Genomic DNA, 23,803 nt, shown 5'->3' on the forward strand with positions numbered 1-23,803 from the left:
GTATTTTTACTTAATGGGGAGAATGAGAAGAATACTACAATAATATCTCAAATTTTGGATGCAAAATAACTGATTTTTCCTTTTGTAACCATGCACATTTCTAGGCACAAACAATGACAAAATGACTTCATATCAGTTGGAAACCTGGGCAAAAAAACCTCAAAAAACCAACCAAACAAACGAAAAAAAAAAAAATAAAGCTTTTGGGGAACTGTTTGGATAGTGGAATCTGGAATTAATGGAAGCAGGAAGACCTGTGCAGGATCCATTGCTGGTGCTGGGATTTAGTGCCAGCAGTTAATGCTGTCAGTTCCAAATCCCACAGCTGGTGATGGAAGTTGGTCATCCCAGTTCTCATGAGTCACAAAAGAAATGTGGAATGGGTAGGGGCTGGTTTGAAGGGTAATCACTTTTCCTCAGTAAATGATTATCAAGCTATGACTACAGTAGAATATCATTTAAATACTTTCTAACTCCATTCCAGATAACAGAAGTGTTTCCCACTTAATGAAGCAACATGTGTGGCTTTTCTAAAAGCAGCACTAACACTTTAATCAGAGAAGTGCTTGCACTGTTACATTTTGGAGAATATTCTTGCCACAAGTTAAATGCCTCAGAGCAGCAGAGGTGGCATTGCAAGAACCCTCGTTAATAAGAAAAATTGCAGTTAGCATTTTCCTGGAGCTGATTTTCAGTGCAGCCCATAAGTTTAAAGTCAAATACTGCTCATTCACTGCCACACAGCTCATCAATACCTGGCTGTAAAGGTTTAGGCTCAACACAAGGTTGATAAAATGGTTTTTAATTACCAGCCCATAAATACAGCTGTTCACTGGAGCTGCAGCTCCTCTCCCTGCAGCTCGTTTGATTTCTGATAATGGGCACTGCTGACTTTGCTTACCTGTTTTCCAATAAGTGCAGCAGCACCCGCTGGCCCTGCAGTGATGGGCAGGGCTCCTTGGAGAACATCCCTGACAAAGTGCCCTATTGATTGCTGCAATTCCGTGCTGCTTGCAGCATTAAATAGAGCCCTGATCTCTTGTTCAATGATCTCACTGTGTAACAATTAAGCAAATGTAATATTTTCTTGTATTACATGAAAATCAATGGACCTCTTGCTCTTAGGAAGTTGATGGTGCTAAAGGATGAACTGGGAGATGGCTGAGGGCAGAGTGCAAATATGGGGTGGCTCATTCCTTTCTTGCACTTCTTCAGAGGGAAAAGAGCTCTTTGCAAGGGATAACACGAGTTATTAAATCATGATGAAATCATTTTCATGTGTGACTATAAACCCAGCAGCTTGTTTTCAAAGGTACAGCGTTGCATCTGACTTCCACTCTTGTTTTGCTGTAAATACCAACTTCTTAGCCTCTATTTTTTATCACTCAGGTTTTGGCCTGAATGCAAGATATTGAAGGCCAGGAAGATTTGTACCACCCCGTCTCAAAAACTTCTGCAGCACTCAGGGCTAATTGATCCACAAGATGACCCTTTTGACTCCTGACAGATTTGATTTGCTCTGCCTCCCATTCAAAACAAAGTTTAGTTCCCCCTGCAAGCCTCGCCTTAATTATCTCTTTGCTGATGTTTAAATGAGGCAGAGATGACGTCCCAGAGCTTTGTTCCACCTCCCTTAACTACTGCAGAGAAAGGAAAGCCGAGGATCAGGTGGCTGCACCTCTTGAAATAATCATGATCCTCGTGGGCACCTGGAGCTGGAGGAGCTGCTGCTGTCACCCCTCGGCCGGGTCAGCGCGCTCGGGTGTCCCAGTTAAACTCTGCTGCTGTCACTTAATGGGAAATGCAGCTGCCTTGCTGAAAGATCAATGTCCAATAAAGGCTGCACAATCAAATCTTGTTGCAGTGATTGAGGTGCTTAATTGCCTTTCAAAGATAAGGTGGTAATCAACACACGTTCAGCTGATCTTTTTTACCGCTTCAATTACACTCTAATGGCAGAGCCAAGGCAGGATCTTTAACTACTTATACTTATTAAATCTTACGTGGCTTCTGAAAAATTACTTAAGCCACGCAATCGATAAAGCCCAGCTCTTAATTACTATATTTCACTTTTAGGCCTTTTTGTATGCTTGATAAATGTTTCACCTGAGACTCCGTGGTGCTAATGAGTTACCCCAAGAAATGCCCTTTGCTGTTGCTGTCTCCAAATTGTGCTTAAACATTGGTGGGGTTGTCTGGTTTCCTGAAGTTTTGGGGCTGCTGATGCAAACGTGGTCCAGGCAGTTAGTTTTATTTAAATATTTGAGATTTAATATCACTTTTTATCACCCATTGATGAACTGTGTGCAGGTGGACCCAGTTCAACACAAAGTTCTTAACTTTTTTCCCCACTGTAAATTAATTCTGGATTTAAAGACTGGATTGGAACTCCTAAATATTTATGATTAGTACTCTCATATTGTTTGAAAAATCAGTTTTTGTGCACTTTTCCTGCTCCCCTCTCTTTCCCTGGAGCAATATCCAGAGCTTTTCTCCTGCTGACCTTCCATTGACTTGGGCAGAATTTAAATCTGTCCTCACCTTACCTTGTGTGTTGACCTAAATCTCCTCACAAACCATAATTATAGATCTCCCTGATGTATGTTATTATTATTGAATGAAATTTAGGTATTTTTTAATAGTTGAATGCCCTTAGGGCTCTGGTTTAGAGCAACTTTTCCTGAAACAAAGGGGATTTTGCTTCATGTATTATTCACTGTGGCCATTTAATTTATATTGGCTTTTGCTGTAACCCCTTAATCATGTTCACTACAGAAAAGTGAGTTAATAATTCTGAGAGTTGTCTCAATTCCTTTCCCTATTTCTGGAAATAGAAGTCATGATTTAGATTTTGGGCTGTATTTTTCAGTTTAAATACACCTCAGAACAAGTGGCAGCTTCAGCACTGCAGCCAGGGAATACAGAATAATAATTGTTACTAATATATTGAAGTTTGCTTGAAAGATTTATTTCTATAAAGAGTAAGATGTTGGTTTTGCATTTAAGTCCTAAAAAGTCGAATACAAACAACTTAGAGTGATTTTGAAAGTAATTGCATCACTTTAAACACAGTTTATGAGCCCTGTTGTAGTTCATTATAAAACCAATTTATTTCTTGCAGTGGTATTAATAATCCTAATAGAATTAAAAGTGGAAAACATGATTAAAAGCAATCCTTCAGACAAAAACTCTGATCAAGGGAACTTTCAAGTTTAAAATGTAAGTATCAGATTAGAACACTGATTTTTGAACAAGATTACAAAGTCAAACCTGGTTTTTTCCCCTTAAAAGAAGAAATGCCATTAGATGTGATTGTTACATGCTCAGTGATTCATGGGCCTGCTTATGTACTTTGTGAGATATGAATTATTTAGGAAGAAAAATCACAATAATTTTGTTGTTACTCAAGAATTTATAGGTTGACAGAAAAACAATTATGCAGCCCCTGGAGCTGGTCTGAAGGGGTACAGGAGCATCATTAACCACACACAGCCCAACTGTGGAACTGTGGAGTTACCTTCTCACTGTGCAGCACAGAATCTGCTTGTTTCCAAAAGTTATTCACAATTTCCAGCAAAAACAAAATATTTACTAGTTTAGCCTAACCCAAGTTCACTGTTGTTATGTTTCAGTCTGATTTGGTTTACTGTGAAAAAAGAGCTTCAAAAGATCTGCTCGAGGCCAGTGAATTTCCCTGTGAACTGAAAATAAGGTGAATTTATTTCCTGCTATTTGGGTCCCAAACAGCCCTTTCTCTCTCCAAACTGCAGAGTGCCTGGGAGGGGCAGTGGGACTTGGGGGAAGTTTTAATGCCGTTTTTAAGGAATCTGAATTTATCCATGGTGCACTTGGTGAGTCTTTCCAGGAGATGCCTTTCAGGGGAGAATATCTTTAGAAAGCCTGGACACTGCTGACCTATTTTTCACCAGCCTGAGGGAATTCAGTTTGCTGCACTCACAGGCAATTGGAAGGGGGAAAAAAAAAGTGAATTTCACCGTGGTGTGTTATTTATCAACAGAGAAAGCTAGATATTAATATCTTTCCAAAAAGACAGGAAAATGTGTGCTCCTTAAACAACCATCAGGTGCCATTTTCTGCAGGAAACTGAGAATTTGTCCTTTATTTATAATTGCAGCTTAGAAACTGGCTCAGGGAGGAAGCAGGGATGATAAATTGACTTTGGTGAACCAAGGGCTGGCACAGAGATCCTGATTCCTCCAGGTGTGTGTCACACTCAGTGTCTGAATTACAGGTAAGGTGGCACAGCACTGCTAACAGCAGTATTCCAACATATTTTCACTTAAATGGGAATTATTTAGCCTGTTACCTAATAAATACACATTATTCCTAGGTCATACATTATTTACATATTATCTATATTATATTATTTTAATATTATTTAATTTATTAAATAATTATATTACAATACTATATTATTTCTATATTATATTATTTTAATTATGACATATTTGATTACAATATTATTATATCTTATATATTATATATTTTTTATATATATATATATATATATAAAATACATTATTCCTAGGACAAAGCTGGAAAAATTCTAGTAATAATGAGATTATTGGAGATGCTGAGTAGGATCCAGAAGGAAATCAGCATTTTCTGCCTCTCTCCTTCTGTGCCTCCTTTTATCCAAGGGATGAGTGCAGGACTGGAGGAATTGGGAATCCCAGTCTTGGTTTTGGTTCACTGCTGGGCATTTTCACCCATCCCATCCTGGGAATGAGCTCCCCGCTCCCTCCTCAGGCCAGGAAAAGCTGAATCCACATCCTGCCACAGCAATATTCAAGAGCAGGGCCAGGGGAAGCAGCTCTTGCTTTCCTCCCTCTTCTTTTTACACAGTTCTGCTGGAGGGACCCAAAACTCCATTCCAGGGTGTTTGTGACAGAGCAAAAATAGGAAATTTCTTGTGCTGGGCAACTTTGCAGTGGGAATTAACCAAGTAATAACTTCTTTCCTTACTTCTGCACTAAATCATCCTGCTGAGCAAACCCCTGGCAGACAGCACTTTTCCATCCTCACGGAGACTCTGCCAGATTGGAATGATGTTCCTCCCTCCCGTGTCAGCATGCTGGAAATAACTATTTATTTGTGCGTGGCCGGCGCGGGATGCTCCCGGCGCTCCAGCGGCGCTGCAGAGCAGCAGAGAGCAGCAGCACACTGCAAGTGGCAGCTGCTGGCAGCACCCAGGAGCTCTGCCCCCACAACAAAAACCTCCATTTGCACAAGCTGTGGGCTTCACCATCCTGCAATCAAAGCAGTGACACCTCGCTCCTTTGTGGATTTTGGGTGGTGCTCCCTTGCGGGTGAGCAGTAATTTTGGAGATGCTGTTATAAATGTTGTGTTGTCTGCATTTATCAGGCTTTTAATTATTTAACTTATTTTTTAATGAGGATTCTGGAATCCTTGTACTGGGAACTTGAACTTTTTACAGGGAGATTCTTGGGCTACTCAAATGCAGAACTTCAAGAATGTTTTATATTAAAAAATCATGGATTGTGTTCTCGCAACACCAATTTCCCCCCACCGTTAAGGAAAATTATAAAAAGAAATGTTGGTGACATCTCATAGGAAAGCTTCTGCAGGATGATAAAATAAACATCAATGATTTGTTTCAAATGAAAATTTCTGATTAAACTTGGGTTTTAAAGAAGTCTGTGGCAAAACCAAACCTGTATTAATAAATACGTGCTCGATGTGCTGTACTTCTTAAGATATAAAAACCCTTCAAGTTTGATTACACAAATCAGAATGGGGGATTAAGGTTGTGATTAGCCCTGGAAAATCGACGTAATATTTATGCAAATTTGGCAAATTGAGTTGGTTTTCCCCATAGTCTCATAAATGAAGAAGACATTTCAGAAAAATTGCAGGTCTATAGAAATTCCATCATTTTGCTTCCTATTCTTTAAAATTTAATAGAAAATGACTGTGATTGAAATGGAGCTGAGTGAGAGGTACACAGGGACTGCAGGTAAAAGGTTCATTTGAGCAGAAAGATGTCTGTGTGGGCACCACCAGTCCCTTAGATCCTCAGGAGCTGGGGCTCCATTAATTTTTAGTATAGGAACTAAATTATAAAGTTATTGAACAGAGAGAGAATTTATCTCTGTTAATGGCCATTGGATTTTTTTTTCTTCCTAAAGCTCAAACAAAGTAGAATCCAAATATGAAGAAGCTTGAAGACGTTTCAGGAATTAAATATACCTCCCATTCCCCCCCTCTAAATTGATAAAATAACTCAAATAGTCCAGTTTGTCAGAGATGATAATGTGAGAGAGTGTGATAAAATGCACGGATCAATAGCCCACAATTGAGATTAATGCTGTTCTCTTCAAAAAAAAAGGAGAGGATTGTTTTATGCTGCAGAGCTGTGCGGAGCAGAGAGCTCTCCCTGTGACTTGTGGCAGGGAAAGGCTTGGTTGAAAAGCTGAATTTGGCGTTTTGTGATGGCAGAGCTGTCAAAACACTGTCTTTGTTGCTGAGGTGGACAGGGATTTTCTCTCATCAGGAAGATGGATTGTGGTTTGGACCAGGCTGATTTCAGCCGCATCCCTGACACGGAGGGAACTCAGAGATGGCAGAATGCACCTGGACATCAACTCCGGAGAGCTGGGACGTGGAGCATCCGTGAGGTGTGTGACAGTGCTGGCACAACTCCCCGAGCCCTTCCCTCACCTGCTGCTGCAGCTGTTGGGCTGTCCCTGAGCCCATCCAGAGCCCATTCCAGTGTCCATCCAGTGCCCATTCCCAGTGCCCATCCAGAGCCCATTCCCAGTGCCCATCCAGTGCCCATTCCTGGTGCCCATTCCCAGTGCCCATCCAGTGCCCATTCCCAGTGCCCATTCCAGTGCCCATCCAGTGCCCATTCCCAGTGCCCATCCAGTGCCCATTCCCAGTGCCCATTCCAGTGCCCATTCCCAGTGCCCATCCCAGAACCTGTTCTCAGTTCCCATTCCCAGCACCCATTCCCAGTGCTTATTCCCAGTGCCCATCCCAGAACCCACTCTTCTCAGTTCCTGTTCCCAGTGCCCATTCCCAGTGCTCCCAGCACCCGTTCTCAGTACACATTCCCAGTGTCCATCCCAGTGCCCATTCCCAGTTTGCTCCGCAGGGACAGCGGGGCAGGGATGGGCAGAGCCGGGCACGGCACCCCCGAGCCGCAGCCCCAGCGCCGCAATGCCCGTGTCCCCGAGTGCCACACTCGGGCATCCCTGGGCACTTCCAGGGGCACGGACTGCCTGTGTTTGTATTTCCGTTTGTATTTGTGTTCGTGGTGGGACAGCCCGCACGAACCGCGGCCGCAGCAGCCCCCGCCCGTCCCTCCGAACCCCCGGCCGCGCCGCGGACCCTGCCCCGCTTCCAGCGGGAATCCCGGCCGGGCTCGCCTTGAGCCGCGCTTTTCTGTCACAACACAGGGCACAAACAGAGGAACGCAATCACCCGCGGGGCCGGCCCGCCCCCGGCGCCGCCTCCGCTTCCCTCTCCTCCTCCTCGCCCTCCTCCTCCTCCTCCCGCTGCCGCCGCACATCCCCTCCTCCCGGGGCGCCGTTTTGGTTCCGGGGCAGCGGCTCCTTCCTGCGGGAGGGCGGTGCAGGCTGTGCCCGGCCCGGCCCGGCCCGGCTCGGCCCGGCGGCCGCAGCATGTGAGCCCGCGGGGCGGGGATGCTCTGGCTGCTCTGCGGCCCCTGCGGCGCCATGGACAGCCAGGCGCTCGTCATCCGCATCAAGATCCCCGACGGAGCCGCCGTGGACTGGACCGTGCACTCCGCGCCGCAGCTGCTCTTCAGGGATGTGCTGGTGAGTGAGTCCGGCCGGGACCGGGACCGCCGAGCCGGCCGGGGGGATGTCACCGGGACCGCCGAGCCGGCCGGGGGATGTCACCGTGACCCCCTCCCGGCCCGGGGGATGTCACCGTGACCCCCTCCCGGCCCGGGGGATGTCACCGTGACCCCCTCCCGGCCCGGGGATGTCACCGTGACCCCCCTCCCGGCCCGGGGATGTCACCGTGCCCCCCGTGCCGGCCCGGGGATGTCACCGTGACCCCCTCCCGGCCCGGGGATGTCACCGTGCCCCCGTGCCGGCCATCAGGCGATGCCGCCATCCCCGCTCCGTGCGCTCGGGGTGTCCGAGCCCCTCCCGGGATGGCGGCAGGTGTTTTTGGTGTGTGTTTCGGAATGTCCGGTGGGAGGGTGGTGTTTGTCCCGGGACGGCGCCGGCGTTGCAGGGTTTCGGGAGGATGCTGCAGGTGCCGGGCAGGGCCATCGTGCCCTGGTTTGGGCTGGCAGGAACCGCTGGAGTCCCCAAATCCGCCCCTGCCGTGGGCAGGGACACCTCGGGGTCAGGGCATCCCCTCCTCCGTGCCCCGGGGTGGCCGAGGAAAAGCGGTGCTTTGGGAAGGAATTCCCTGCTCGGGAGAAGGCTCTGCCCTGGCTGGGGCCGCAGCTGCCCGTGGTGGCATGTCCCCTCCCGGGCTGGGCTCTGCTGTGCCCTCTGCCCCTCAGCCCCTTCCTGCTGGGGTGGTTTGTCCGTCTGCACACAGGGATGCTGTTTGCTCAGGAATTGGGAGTGGGTGTCTGTGTGTCCCACTCAGAAATGGGAGTGGGTGTCTGTGTGTCCCACTCAGAAATGGGAGTGGGTGTCTTGTGTGTCCCACTCAGAAATGGGAGTGGGTGTCTGTGTGTCCCACTCAGAAATGGGAGTGGGTGTTGATGTTTGTCCCACTCAGAAATGGGAGTGGGTGTTTGTCCCACTCAGAAATGGGAGTGGGTGTCTGTGTGTCCCACTCAGAAATGGGAGTGGGTGTTTGTCCCACTCAGAAATGGGAGTGGGTGTTTGTCCCACTCAGAAATGGGAGTGGGTGTTTGTGCGTCTCACTCAGAAATGGGAGTGAGTGTGGTGTGTCCCACTCAGAAATGGGAGTGGATGTGTATCCCACTCAGAAATGGGCATGGATGTTTGTCCCACTCAGAAATGGGAGTGGGTGTTTGTGTATCCCACTCAGAAATGGAAGTGGGGTTTTATCCTATTCAGAAATGGGAGTGGGTGTTTATTGTTCACCCCACTCAGAAATGGCAGTGGGTTTTTATCCTGTTCAGAAATGGGAGCGGGTGTTTGTTGTGTACCCCACTCAGAAATGGCAGTGGGTTTTTATCCTGTTCAGAAATGGCAGTGGGTGTTTGTTGTTCACCCCACTCAGAAATGGCAGTGGGTTTTTACCCCCCTTGTTCCCAGCTCTGTCCTTAGCCCAACGAGCAGCTCAGGGTGCAGGTGATGCTCTCTGCACCTGCCCTCACCTCTCCTCCCCAGCCCATCCCAGGACTCTGTGTGCCCCATTTCCCTAAAGAAACCCTTCCCACACCACCCCTCAGGTGCACCTTCAGTTTTTATTTCTATTATCAATGCTGGAGTGAGATTTAGCAGGTGCCTTTCAAGGTGTTGCTCCTGTGGAAGGACACGTGGGGAGGGAGGGTTGGGTTGCTGGAAGATGCTCAGCGTTGGGCCTGGAGGGCTGCAGAGCTAACTGGAATTGCAGACAGAAATCCCAGCTGTCCTTTTCCCCACATTCAGCATTTTCCACGACTTTCTGTAGATGGAGGAGTGGGAGCAGAGCCTTTGACAGAGCAGGAGGTTTTTGGGAGGGGCAGTTTCCCCTCGGTGGTTGCACAAAGCCTGGGGTGACCCTCTGTGCCCTTAAACAAAAGTGGAGCAAAAAATGGACTCAAAAAAAGGGGACTCAAAAGTGAGGCTGGTTTTCTCCAACTCTTGCTTCATGTTCTTCATTTTTTCCCCCTCAAAAACAAAGTGAAATTACCCCTGATTGTTGGACTCTCCTTTACCATCCTGGAATTACTGCAAATTCAGGCTGGTTATTTAAAAGTGACGAGAGAGGCCAGTGGGTGACAGAGGATCTGGGGGGGCAGCAGAGCTCCTGAGTGGGGAGAGGTGAGGAAGGAGGGCAGGCAGGCCAGCTTGGAGCTTGGCACGTCCCAGAGCTCCAGGGTTTTCATGCTGAGGTGGTTTTTAAGCAGGGATCTGGTGGAGAATAAGCAGAGTGACCATGAGAGGATGATACCTTGCTGGATTTGTTAAAAATCAGAGCTTCTGTCGTGCTCATGATGGAATTGGAGCATGATTTGGGTTAGAAGGGACCTGAAATCCCAGCCCAGGGACACCTTCCACTGCCCCAGGCTGCTCCAGCCTGGCCTGGGACATTGCAGGGATCTGGGACACCCTGTGCTGCTGTCGAGAATAAGCAGAGTGACCATGACAGGATGATACCTTGCTGGATTTGTTAAAAATCAGAGCTTCTGTCGTGCTCATGATGGAATTGGAGCATGATTTGGGTTAGAAGGGACCTGAAATCCCAGCCCAGGGACACCTTCCACTGTCCCAGCCTGGCCTGGGACATTCCAGGGGTCTGGGGCAGCTCTGTGCTGCTGTTCTGTCCTGTCCCACCTGTGGAGATGATGAGAATTTCATTTATCCCCTGTCAGGCTGTTGCAGTGAGGTGTTGGTGGTTGTGTTTCAGGAGGTGCCATCCCAGATTCACCTGGACTTGATTGGTCAGATAAATACAGCAATTAAATAAAATAAATTAAAATGAATTGAGTAAGGCTCCAATCCACTCAGGGATGGTGGGTCAGATAAATACAGGAATTAAATGAAATCAATGAAAATAACATAAATAAAACAAATAAATTAAATTAAAATAACATAAATCAGCTCAGGAGTGCTGCGTGTGTGCCCACCTGGGGCTGCCCCTCCTCTCTGCCCTGGGGGTCATTGCTCCCACCTGCAGGCACTTCCAGAGGGTTTCAGGAATTTAATTGCTGCAGGAACAATTAAAGAGCCTGGGGAGAATTCAGGTGTTCCCTGCTGAGGTCAGTCCCTGGGGAACAGCAGTCCAAGGATGCCCAGGGGTTTTCCCAGGCTCTGAAAAACCCTTTTGGGGCTGGCTGAGCTCTCAGGCTCCATCCCACCCGTGTCCCCAGGGGTTTTTGGGATTTTCTGTCCTGCTGGAGCTGCACAACCACATTTAGGGCCAGACCAGGAGCACGTCCCAGAAGCTGCACCCAGGAGAGGTGAATTTGGCTTTTCTTCCCCAGGTGGGTCCCATGGGCTGCTCTGGGTTGAGAAAGCCCCATAAAATTCTCTTTGAGGTTATATTTTATATATTTAGATGATTTTAAGGTGATTTTCTGGGATTTTCTGTCCTGCTGGAGCTGCACAACCACATTTAGGGCCAGACCAGGGGCACGTCCCAGAAGCTGCGCCCAGGAGAGGTGAATTTGGCTTTTCTTCCCCAGGTGGGTCCCATGGGCTGCTCTGGGTGAGAAAGCCCCATAAAATTCTTTGAGGTTATATTTTATATATTTAAATGATTTTAAGGTGATTTTTGTTAATTTTGCATTCCTGTGAGTGTAGCCTTGCAGCATTTCAGGCTGGTGAAATTATTATTTCATATTTTCAGGTGATTTTTAAGCTGATTTTCATTAATTTTGCCCCTGAGTGAGTGCAGCATTTCAGGCTGGTGTGCAGGTGTGTTTCCATCCTCATCTCCAGAGCTGTTCTTCCTGGTGTCACTTGAAATAAGTTCTGTGTGTATCAGCTTTGCAGGCCTGTGTGTTACCAGTAAATAGCTTTGTTTTTAAGGCCCCACTCAATGAATTACAATAAGCTTATTTTTCCCCTCCGTCTGTCTGCATTCCTCCTGTCACTGGTATTTAAGCACTGGCTGTTAATTCTGGGTAACTTCCCGTTGTCATAGTGAGATAAAACAAATTTAATTTAATGTGAGTTCAGTATTTACCCTGGGTTCAATATTTACCCTGGCATCTGAGCAGAGCTTTCACATTTTCTGCTTTCTCACCCGTGCTCCTCCAGAGAACAGATCTGATCTGGAGTTCCTCTTGCACCTGCTGTTCCCTCATTTTTCTCCTCATTTTTAGGGGCTTTTCAGTTCTGTATCCCTTAGATAAACCCACTTCAGCAAGTGGGAGGAATTTTATTATAAAATGAATGTTATATTATATTTATTATAAAATAAATATTATATTTATAATATAATAAATATTATATTTATTTACTAGAAAATAAAGATATTATTTTATTTTTCTTTTATTATAATTATATATGAATATAAATTTAATATATAATAAATTATAGACAATATAAAATCTATAATATATATTTAATATATAGAATATATAATTTCATAATATAAAATATATGAGTATTTATTATATTCTACCTCCAAGTTGGGAGTATTTCATTGCTCTGATCTCTGTTGTGGTAGCAGAAAATCCCCAGTGCACGTGTAATCCTTTGAGATTTGCAATAATCCTTTAATCCTGGGTCAGCGCGGGGTCTGGGGGTGGGAATGGGTGGAGCTGCTGCAGACACTGGGGATGTCACAGGGAAGGGATGTCCCTGCCTGCCCTGCCAGCCTGCCTGCTCTCAGGTACACTCATTTAACGGAATTATTGTGGGCTGGGCAGAGCTCCGGGGGCTCTTGGTGTTTGTTCGGTGCAAGAGTTGGGGTGTGTAATTCACTTATTGGTTATTGATTGCTTTCTGGTTATTAGTTACTGTTAAAGAAGTCTCAATACACAGAAAAAGTTATTCTGGAGGGGTGCAGATAAGATAAAAATAAGGTAAAAATAAGTTTTTTTTTTAATCACTCTTTCAGAGCTTTGGGGTGTTCGGAGTTTTCAGAATTTTGAGAATTTTGGAGCTGTCAGAGCTGCCTCTGAAGCTTCCACACCCCTTAAATCCAGTTTTTAAACAGTTTTAAAATCCATTTCTTAGAAGCATCTGTGTGCCCATAGATGAACATCGACAAGGGGCTTCAATCTAACAGAATTAAAGTGTGTTTGCTGAGGAATTTCCAGTATTTAATGAATGGATTTAGAGTAATTAGTACAGTCTTCTGTGCAGGCAGGACTGATTTCTTGTTGGAAATAGTGGCTTTTGATGGAGGCTGGTAACCCTGGAGAATGGAAGAATTTTTATCAACATGGAAATATTTTGAGGGTTTTTTTTATTTTTATTTTTGCCTCTACAAATTTACAGTTCCACAATTAAGCCCCACTGCACATTTCTGGTGTGCAATTAATAGTTTGAACCACAATTCTTGATTTATTTTCACATCTGAGACACCACGAGAAAGTTTTGTGTTTATTATGTGCTTCAGTTGGCTCTGTGGCAATCCTGTGCTGCTCTCACATCTTGTTAATTGTGACACGGCATCTCTGATTTCATCCCTTTCGATGAGGGAGAAAGCAGAGAGAGCAGAAGTGGCAGGACATCCGTGCAGCTTTGCCAGGGGCTGTGGGGCACCCCGAGAGGCTCCGGGGGATGTGCTGCAATAAATCCTGGCCTTCATTCATTTCTGCAAGTTCATTTTTCCTGGGGTGGCAGGGGGCACCACGGAGGGGCAGAGCCACGCTGGGCAGCGTGATGTGGCTCCTCGTGGTAAAAGCTGGGAAAATGGTAAAGGAGCTTCTCTGGTGCCAGTGAAAAAAGTCTGGGTTGGAGCAGGGGTTTGGAGTTGGAAATGTTTTGGCTGGAAAAGTGGTGAAATCTGGGAAAATTGTAAAAGCTCTTCTCTGGTACCAGCAAGAAAGGCTGGGTTGGAGGATGGAGTAGTGGTATGTTTTGGGTGGAAAAAATGATAAAAGCTGGGAAAATGACAAAGGAGCTTCTCTGGTGCCAGTAGAAAAAGTCTGGGTTGGAGTAGGGATGTGGAGCTGGAAGTGTTGGGGTGTTTTGGCTGGAAAAATGGTGAAAGCTGGGAAAATTGTAAAAGCTCTACTCTGGTACCAGCAAAAAAAACCCCCAAACTTGGGTTGGACCAGGGATTGGAAATTTTGGTGAAAAATGGTAAAAGCTCTTCTCTGGTACCAGCAAGAAAGGCTGGGTTGGAGGTTGGATTGGAAATGGAAGTAGTGGTGTGTTTTGGGTGGAAAAAATGATAAAAGCTGGGGAAGTGCTAAAGGAGCTTCTCTGGTATCAGCAAAAAAATCTGGGTTGGAGCAGGGGTGTGGAGCTGGAAGTGTTGGGGTGTTTTGGCTGGAAAAATGGTGAAAGCTGGGAAAATTGTAAAAGCTCTACTCTGGTACCGGCAAAAACACATCTGAGTGGGGATTAGGAATTTTGGCTGAAAAATGTTAAAAGTTCTTCTTTGGTACCAGCAAGAAAGGCTGGGTTGGAGGATGGATTGGAAATGGAAGTGTTGGTGTTTTGGGTGGAAAAAAAGTGATAAAAGCTGAAAAAGTGATACAGGAGCTTCTCTGGTATCAGCAAAAAAACCTGGGTTGGAGCAGGGATGTGGAGCTGGAAGTGTTGGGGTGATTTGGCTAAAAAATGATAAAAGTTCTTCTTTGGCACCTGTCAAAAACATCTGGGTTGGAGCAGGGGGTGGGACTGGAGATGTTTTTGTGTTTGGTGCTGTGGAGCTGCCTCAGGTTCTGTCTCTGCCTCTTTGGGGGTTCCAGTGAGTTCCCCCTGGGATTTCAATGCATCTCTGAGTTTTGGAGAAGTTCACATCCCAGGTGAGGCACACAGAGCCCTCCAAACAGGAGAAAACGGGTTTTTTTAAAGCAAAAAAAAATTCATAAAGCTCTTTTTGTGCCTGGTTTTGATCAGTTAGGTGCCCATTTCTTTATAACCAAGGAAAAAATGGATTTTTTTCACCTGCAGGAGCAGAGAACACGGAGCTGTTTGCAATTAGGAGGGAATTATTTGGGAGGAAAAGAGTTTCCCTGGAGGAGAGGAGAAAAATATAACAGGGGCAGATTTGTGTTGTGCCCTAAAAACTTCCTCATCTGGGGCAGTGGGGAGGGGTTTCAGTGATTTAAAGCCAAGCAGGCTTCTCCCATTTGATATTTAATGAATTTCTCCTTCCATTTTCAGGATGTCATTGGTCAAGTTCTGCCAGATGCAACGACCACAGCATTTGAGTGTGAGTGTGACTTTTGTCAGCCAACTCCTGTGTCAGGCTGCTGGGCTGTAACTGAAATAAAGAAATCTTTTTTATGTTCTTCTTATTATATTCTGATTATATTTATTATTTTAAAATAAGTGGCATTCATTATACGTCAGGGTTAAATATTTATGCATTAATGCAACTTTAATAATGGCACTAAAGCAAGCAATATTTTATTATTTAATCACATCTGGAATATTTCCACAAAGTAGCTTTAATTACCAGCCTGACCTTACCATGCTCTGACTCCTCAGTGCCATTTTATTGCTCAAATTAAATGAAAAGTATAAACTACCTGTAGGTCTCAGCTTAAAATTGTAATCCTCCAATCCTCCCAGCAAGTATTTAGGCTAATATTTGTTCTTTAAACCCTGATTATTTTTATTTTTGAAGGGGTTCCTGGGGGATTGTCCTGTCTGGAGGGCAATCAGCTGCAAAGGGGAGTGCCCCAGGGGATAAAATACTGAAAAACTGGAGTTTTCTTCCAAATGGAGGAGGCTCCTGCTGCTCTCTTTTGATTTTTATTGTATTTTTCCCTCTGTTTTCCTTTGAGATGAAAGGAAATTATGATTTTTATTATGCGTTTTCCTCTGTTTTCCTTTGGAGGAAGGGGATGGCAAGATCTGAGTGAGGGGGGACAGAGCACACTTGAGATGGGGCCTCTCATTTTTATGATTTTATTTTTATTTCTCCCCTTTTTAGAGCTTTGGGGCTCATTCTGTGTGTGGATAATCAGAGGGAACACTGATTTATGGTACTTCAAGTCCTATTTAATGCACTTTTTCTTCCCACACGTGTTTTTCCTCTCCCAAAACCAAATTTGATTTCTGAACCTCGGTGTTTTTCCTGCCCTGTTTTTACCAGCAGCCCTGAGCGTGCAGAGCCTTGCCATTTATGTCTTTTTTCACTTGATTCTGTGTTATTTTGGTTTCTCTCTGCGTGCCATCCCTCCCAGGTCCCTCGTGAGCTGTGTTTGAACTTCATGCTCCATCAGGGCAGCACCCACAGGAGCTGTGCCATGTGCAGGAGGCTCCTGCAAGACTCTGCTGTTGGTTGTGCCTCCCAACATCTGCTCCTGTGCCTTCCTGCGTGTCTCTAGTCTGTCATTTCCAGCTGCTGAGCCCATTCCCTGCCACTTAACTGCCAGCTCAAATATGTTACGGATATTGATGCCTTTAAAGGGTTTTTTTTTTCATTTTCCCCCTGGATTTTCCTGCTTGAAGTTCCGTTGTCCATCTCTGCCTCAGGTGGGGGTCGTGGTCTCCACCCCAGCTTTTTGTGCTCTGCAGTTTGGTGTTCCCAGCCCCAGATTTCCCTGCTCTCCAGCCCCCTGCATCCCCTGGCCCTCAGCATCCTCCCTCCCAGCCCTGCATCCCCGGCCCGGCAGCTTTGGGGGTTTTGCTGCTCAGGGTTCATTTCCCATCTGCTGCTCTCTGCTTCTCCTGAGCCTTTCTTCCTCCTCTTCAAGGGCTGCTACAAAATCCAGCCAGGACGGGGGGATTTTTGATTTTTGCTTCTACTCTTGCTTCCCTAATGTGCTGGAAAATCAGATGTAACTGCTCTGGGCAAGGAGAGAAGCCTGGAAATGTTTCTGGATCCATTTTTGGGAGCTCTGCTCAGGTCCAGGACTGGTTTTCTTCTGGTTTTACTCTTGGCTTGATTAGATTAATTTTTATTTTTCTCTGCCTCTTCATCCACATATTTTTAACTCTTTCTGGTTTTGCCACCATCAGGAATTGTGCAGCTGGAACTGAGTTAATTCCTCAATTATTTCAAAGGCATAAATAGAATTTTTCTAAATATTTTGCTACAATGTTCCTTTTTTTTCCCTTTTTTTTTTTTTTTAAATGGTCCCAGGTCAGTCTGTTCCCTCTCCCCAGACCTTTTATCCATAAATTAATCCCTCTTCTGCCTTCCCTGTGATCCCTCTTGTGGATGTGTGGTGCTCCAGTAGCTCTCTTCCTGTTTTAAACTCCAATTTTGAGGGGTTTATGTTTTACTCTTCTGCATTGCTTTGGTTTTTTTTTTGTTTTGGGGTTTTTTTTTATAATTTTTGGGGTGTTTTGTTTTTTTTTTTCATTATTACCTTTCCAGAGGCAGAGTGAACAAAATCCTTTTCTCACATGGTTTGAATTCCTTGGCTTGGATTTTTTTTCCCCCCAGATTCTTGGTTTGGTTTTTTTCCTCCCTTGATTCTTGGAGGGTTTTTTTCCCCCAGATTCTTGGGAATTCCAGCCTGGGGAAGGTTTAGGGAGGGAATTCCAGCCTGGGGAAGGTGCTGAGCTTCAGGAGAGGTTCTGGCACTAAAAGAACCTGCTGAGAGTGCAGTTCTGAGCACTTTGTGCCCTTTGAAGACAAAACCACAATTCTTGTTAATGCATATTTGCAGCTTATATACAATTACAGTTATTATTTCAGAGTCCTCGTGCAGCTGGCCTTTCTGGTTTAGACTTTTCATTTTCTTTGCTGCTGTAAGCCAGGTAAAGCCTTGCCTGTCAGGGTTGTCCTGTCCTTTCCCTGCTCACCTGGTGCCTTCCTCTGGCAGATGAGGATGAGGACGGGGACCGGATCACGGTCAGGAGCGACGAGGAGATGAAGGCCATGCTGTCCTATGTGAGTACACTGCCCCAAACCCTCGTTCCCCCCGTGTTTGTCTTTTTCCTTGGTGGTTTTTTTGTCCCACAGTGTTGGGCTGGGCCGTGGCCCCGTGTTCAATCCCAATTTTTGGTGTTCTGCAGGGAGTGGAGGTGGTTTCACACCAGATCCGTGGACAGGCTCGACTTCAAAAAAGAAAAAAGACTTGTTCACTTACTGATCATATCATAAACATTAAGAATAATGCATCTTAATGACTTTTGCATTAGGTATAGTGCAGGCTAAATGGACTATCAATTTCTTGTATTTTTTATGCAGTACTTAAAGTAACGGCTCATTAAAAATGAACCCCTGGGCTCTAAAAATTTTTCAAAATCTACTTTCATCTGGAGACTGCTTCACCCCTCCTAACAGAGGAGTTTCATTGTAGCTGCAGGCTCAATATTCAGAGAGGATTTAAAGATGTATTTGGTGTTTTTCCAGGGGAGATGGATGTGGCTGTGTGTGCCTTGGTGTAGGTAGGGGTGTGTGAATCTGTCTGCATCCCCAGAAACAGAAATAAATATATCCCACAGACATCCATCTCCTGCACAAGGGGAAGGGTGCAGTCACTGATGGCAGCACAATCATTTGAATAAAGTGGAGGAAAAAAAAATCCTTGAACTTCTCTTTTCAAAGGAAGTAAGCAAGAGGGTGAAAAATGGGGATTTTCCCTCTGAGCCAGAAGGATCAAAATTCCTATAAATGACCTGGCAGAGCCAAGAGGGGTGATTTTGGGGGAATTCAGGGGATCCCAGACTGGTTTGGGTGGGGAGGAACCCGAATTCCCACCCAGGGACAGCTCCCAGTGTCCCAGGCTGCTCCAGGATCCATTCTGGGGATCCAGGGGCAGCCACAGCTGCTCTGGGAATTCCTTCCCCAAATCCCCCCCAAATTTCCCCTTTACTACTCTGAAGCCATTGCCTGGGTGCTGTCCCTCCCTCCCCTGTCCCCATCCCTCCCCAGCTCTCCTCCCTGGATCCCTCCCTTCTCCAGGGGAGCATTCCCAGCTCTCCCAGCCTGGCTCATCCCATGCTCCCGGTGCCCTTTTGGGATTTTGCTGTTCCTTTTGGGATTTTGCTGCTCTCAGCCCCTTTTCCCTCCCTTTTTGTGTCCAGCAGTTCCCTGGAGACCCCTCCCCCCAGAATTCCTCATGGTTCTCTGTTTTCCTGGGAAAACCTCATCCATTTTTTGCCTTTAAAGTGGAAAACTTTGGGTTTTCCTGGCGCAGCCTCCAGATTCATCGTGCCTTGGGAAGGTCATTTTTTTGCTATGCTTCCAAGCTCACTGTTCAAGTTTCAGTACATTAGAGTTCTGATTGCCCAACTCTCTGCTTTCCCTGCAAAATTATGGGATGCCTGGAAATGACTTCTTTCTGCTTCAGCAGCTCTTCTTCTTCTCTGAAAAATTTTTTCTCCTCAGTTTTAAACTAGTTTTTTATTTGAGTGTTGCACTGTGGTTCCTCACATCCTATGGGCTTCGTTTTGGGATGTGTTTACCAGGAAACAAATGTTCTGAGCCTAGGAAATGAATTGATTTCATGATCTTGGGGAAGAGAAATACTCATTTTGAGGCCTGCAACAAATATTTGGAGGATTGGCCAGCTGGGAGAGGATTTCAGGGAATGTTGATGTGGTGCAGGTGTTCTCTGAAATGTAAATAAAGTGGATTTTTTTTTCAGTTTAAGGAGAAAAAAAAAATTCCCTGAGATTAGACTTTGAAACATATTATAACTGTGAGGATATTTGGGGTCATTTTGATGTTTATTTGGAGTCATTTTGATATTTATTTGGGGTCATTTTGATATTTTGAATAATTTTGAACCTTCCCTTTAGGTTCTTTGCTTTATGAATTTGACAAGAGCTTAAATCAGGTCTGGAATTCTCTCAGATTATGCAAAAATGCTTTGAATTAGGCTGATTTTGGGGGGTGTAAATGGGGTTTTTCCAGTGCTGGGCAGTGCAGTTAATTAAGGACAGCTGCTCTGGAGCTGTTGTCTTGTATCTGTATAAAAAGGCAGTAATTTTTTTGACAGCCACTGATTGGAAAGTTGCTTGCAGCTCTCTCAAAGCAAGGGCTACATGCTCTGGATCAATAAGTGGCAAATTTCCCATTAAAAAGAATACCTGAACAATGTTCCAAATAGCCACTGGCATCTCAATTTTCCATGGAAACCTCCAGTGCTGGCGTGTGGAGGACAAGTCATTTTCAGACAATTTTTCCAGACTACTTGTTAACAGTTATTGCTGTCCCAAAAGGTTGACAGCTTACATGATTGATATTTCATTTACTTGTCATCACTGGTGAGTAATGGAGAGGGATTTTCCTCCCTCTATTATATTTTTGGGGGGGCAGGAAGCACTCTCAGGTGTGTTTGTTTTAGCTGGTTATTCCAGGGAGGGATCAGAAGTGTTTCTGTTGTGTGTGGAGATGTCTGCAGGGCGTGGAATTCTCTTGGGGAAGTGGGAATTCAGAAGTTGAGAGCTCATCCCAGGGGCAGGGAGAACCCAGTCCCTCCCCAGCTCTCCTGGAGCCCTTCAGGGGCTCTGAGCTCTCCCTGGACCTTCCCTTCTCCAGGGGAACATTCCCAGCTCTCCCAACCCAAGCATCCTGCTGGATTTTGATGCTCTCAGCTCCTTTTCCAGCCCTTTTTGCCCATTCTGAGGTTTTTTTAACCCACAAACATCCCTGGATCCCTCCAGCAGCTCCTGGGGAGTTCAGTGTCTCGGGATGTCTGCAGGGACTTTTTGGGGTCCCAGCTCTGGGATCCCTCTGTGCTGATCTTCACCACTGCCAGAATTCCAGATCCCTTTGGCATTCCCTCGGGGTTTTCCAGCTGCTCTGTTTTGGGGGATATTTGGGGTTTGTTTGCACCAAGTCTTTGTGGCCGTGTTTGGTTTTCCTGGCTCCTCCAGCTGCTGCATTTGCTGTCAATATTTCATGCTGAAAAGATCTCATTTCCTCAGCTGCTGGAGCATTCCCAGGATTCCCTGCTGAGGCAGGAGCAGATCCCCGTGGCCCCACAGCTCCTTTTTTAAACCCCTTTTTGTGGGAGCACTGCAGATGGAAAGGAACCATCTGAAGGCTGATCTGCACCGTGGCAATTACACAGAAAATGAAAATACACAGAATTAAAGGATCCATAAGTGCTTTTACCACTCCTGGGTTACTGACTCGTCTCTTTTTTGGGTTTTTTTTGCAGTATTACTCCACTGTGATGGAGCAGCAAGTGAATGGACAACTGATAGAGCCCCTGCAGATCTACCCCCGAGGTAATGGGAGCAGCTCCCAGTCATCACCAGGTCACTGGGGCTGGAGCAGCTCCCTGGCACGTTCTGGGGAGGTTGGAATGCACAGAGCATCCTGTGTGCCTCTTCATCTGCAGAGAGGAGTTCATTCTTGTGGGGAGCGTGGAGAAAAGTGCATTTATTGCATAGAAAGCAGCTAATTTCCTGGAGTAAATTAGACTAACGAGCTTTGCAGAGTACATATTTAAGTACATTTAAAGAACTCATTGGTGATGGCTCTTTGCAGGCAAAGCAGATGAATAACTGAAGACTTGGATACTTATGAAAATTGGGTTTTTCAAGCTGTTTGAATGCCATTAATCAGCCCTGCCAGGCTGGGGAATGTCCCTGTCACCCTGTGGGACGTGTCTGTCACAGCAGCTCCAGCCAGGACACGTTTTTGTCTGAGATCTGGGCCCTTAGTGCTGCCCAAATATTCACAAGCACCTCTGTAATTCTCCTGAACAGGGAGAGGTGTAATCAATTCTGTGGGCTGAGGCAGTTAAAAAATAGGTCATCTCCAAGCTGACAAAAATCCGTAGGCAGCTGGGGAGCTTTTTTGGGAATGCTTTCTCTGAGCTCCAAGAATGGTTGGAAAAAAGCCTCCTGCATTACATAATTCATTCAGATCTCAGCAGCCAGGCTCTGAATCTCTGCCTCTTAATTGATGGGACTGAGAAGGTTTAAATTCTCCATCTCCCAGCAATAAATTAATTGAAATAATTAAAAATTAAACTCCCCTCACTTAACTGATATTACACAAATAATCATACTATGAGGCTCCCAATTAAACATTCCACACTTCCATTACTTACAACTCTCTGAAGTTTGAATTGGGCAATTAACCAGGAGCCTCCTCAAACAGTGCTAACGAGGTCTCCAAAGGAGGCTGGCTGGGATTCCTGGGGGCTCCCTGGCCTCCTCTGGAAGGGGGACAGGAGTTGGAGGGGTTTGTGGGAGATTGGGTTTCATGGAAAATTGGGGTTTGTGGGAGATTGGGTTTTATGGAAAACTGGGGTTTGTGGGAGATTGGGTTTTATGGAAAACTGGGCTTTGTGGGAAATTTGGGTTTGTGGAAACTTGGGTTTGTCTGGCTGAGGCCTGCAGGGTCTGGTTGGGAGGGGGCTCCAAGGTGTGGGAGCTGGGACCTCCTCAGGGCAGGGAGAGGGAGGGAGGGGTCTCCTGCCTCTTCCCAGGCACGGATCATGGAGTCCTGGAGTGGTTTGGGTGGGAAGGACCTGAAATCCCATCCCTTGTAATCCATCCCATCCCATGGCAGGGACACCTTCCACTGTCCCAGGCTGCTCCAGCCTGGCCTTGGACATTCCAGGGATCCAGGGGCAGCCTCAGCTGCTCTGGGAATTCCAGCCCAGCCTCTTCCCACCTGCCAGCCAGGAATTCCTTCCCAATCTCCCCTCCCTCGCTGCCCTATCCCATTTAAACCATTCCCTGTGTCCTGTCCCTCCATCCCTTTCCCCAGTCCCTCCCCAGCTCTCCTGGAGCCCCTTCAGGCCCTGGAAAAGCTCTGAGGATTCCCTGGATCCTCCTCTTGTGGCTCAGAGAAACTGGATGATGCGATTAGGCTGGAAAATCTTGGAATTTTCCTTTAAGTGTTTACATTTCCCTGTAAACAGCCAGCCCCAGGGAGCGCTGCCAGGAGCTGCTCACACCCGACCCACCCCGGGTTTAATTTTTAATTTTTCTGAGATTTAACCCTCTCCCTTTGGCTCATTCCTGAAGAGCCAGCCCTGGGAATTCCTCCTGTTCCTGCTGCTGTCTGCTAGGTGATCTCTGGCTGGGCAGAGCTGGAATTGTCTCAGTCCTGCCCCAGCTCAGTCCCCCCAGCCACCTGCAGGTCCTCCCCCTGCCCCAGCCCTGCCTCTCTGCTGCCTTTTCCTCCTTCCCACTCCCTCCATTGCTCCAGAGCTCAGCTTGGGCTTCACCTTCCCAAACCACTCCTTAAAACCCCTTTTTATCCTGGGTTAGAGCCTTCAAACCCCCAAACCCACCCCTGAGCTCTGCAGCTCCTCTGAAATACCCAACAAAATCTGCTTTCCTGCTCTTTTTTTCTCCTTTTTTTCCCTGTTTTCTTGCTCTCTTTTTATTTTTTTTCCCCTTTCCTGTCTCCTTGTCCTGCCTCTCTAATGAACACCCCAAATTTTGGCAGCCCCTTTCTCCTGTGCCCTTCTGGCCCTGGCTCTCCACGTTCCCCCTTGAAAGCCCAGCAGCACCTGCAGCTTTTCTGCCTCTGATTTCCACTTCTTCCCTTTAAAGAGATTTCCTTGCAAATCCTTTGAGTTCTTTTCCTTTTCTGTCTCTCTTAACTTCTGAGGAAGCCTCAGTTCCTGCTCCCAAAACTCCTGTATTCCATTAAAATCCTGTCAGGAGTAAATTTCCATGTGCCAACCTCTGTTACCTGGGCTGTGCTTTACTTATTTCATAACAAAAAGATCTTTAAGGGAAAAAAAAAAATTGATATTTTCTCTATTTTTTTAATAGGTTTATTATTGCTGGTTAGGTAGTAAGAGCCAGAGGGGGATTTTATATTAAAAATAAACATCTATATGTGGTGTACATATAAAAAATGTGTGCACACATATATGTCTGTATATATTTTTATATATCTCTATATATTTATAGATTTATGTATATATTAATATATTTTATACACACATATAAATAGACATATATGTACGTATATACATGTGTATAAATTAATATATTTTATGGATATCTACATATTTTTACAGATATCTACTTATTTTAATAGATATCTATGCATTTTTATGTATCTATTTTTAATATATATATGCTAATCGAAGTGTATTTTTATATATCTGTGTATATTTTTATATATATCTACATATAT

General features: G+C 45.6%; 1 protein-coding gene across 3 annotated transcripts in view; it reads left to right on the plus strand.

Annotated features, from left to right (window-relative positions):
* Nucleotides 1–7,555: 7,555 nt before the first annotated feature.
* The window catches only part of MAP2K5 (mitogen-activated protein kinase kinase 5), a 123,360-nt gene continuing 107,112 nt past the window's right edge, over nt 7,556–23,803 (plus strand). For all 3 annotated transcript variants that reach the window (XM_039722886.1, XM_039722887.1, XM_039722888.1), the window contains exons 1-4: nt 7,556–7,824; nt 14,941–14,989; nt 17,559–17,626; nt 20,850–20,919. In XM_039722886.1, the coding sequence (XP_039578820.1) occupies nt 7,690–7,824; nt 14,941–14,989; nt 17,559–17,626; nt 20,850–20,919 (322 nt within the window). In that variant the 5' untranslated portion in view covers nt 7,556–7,689. The remainder of the gene's footprint in view (nt 7,825–14,940; nt 14,990–17,558; nt 17,627–20,849; nt 20,920–23,803) is intronic.

Source organism: Passer montanus, unplaced genomic scaffold (assembly GCF_014805655.1).
Source record: "Passer montanus isolate IOZ18808 unplaced genomic scaffold, ASM1480565v1 scaffold5, whole genome shotgun sequence".
Taxonomy (NCBI): Eukaryota; Metazoa; Chordata; class Aves; order Passeriformes; family Passeridae; genus Passer; species Passer montanus.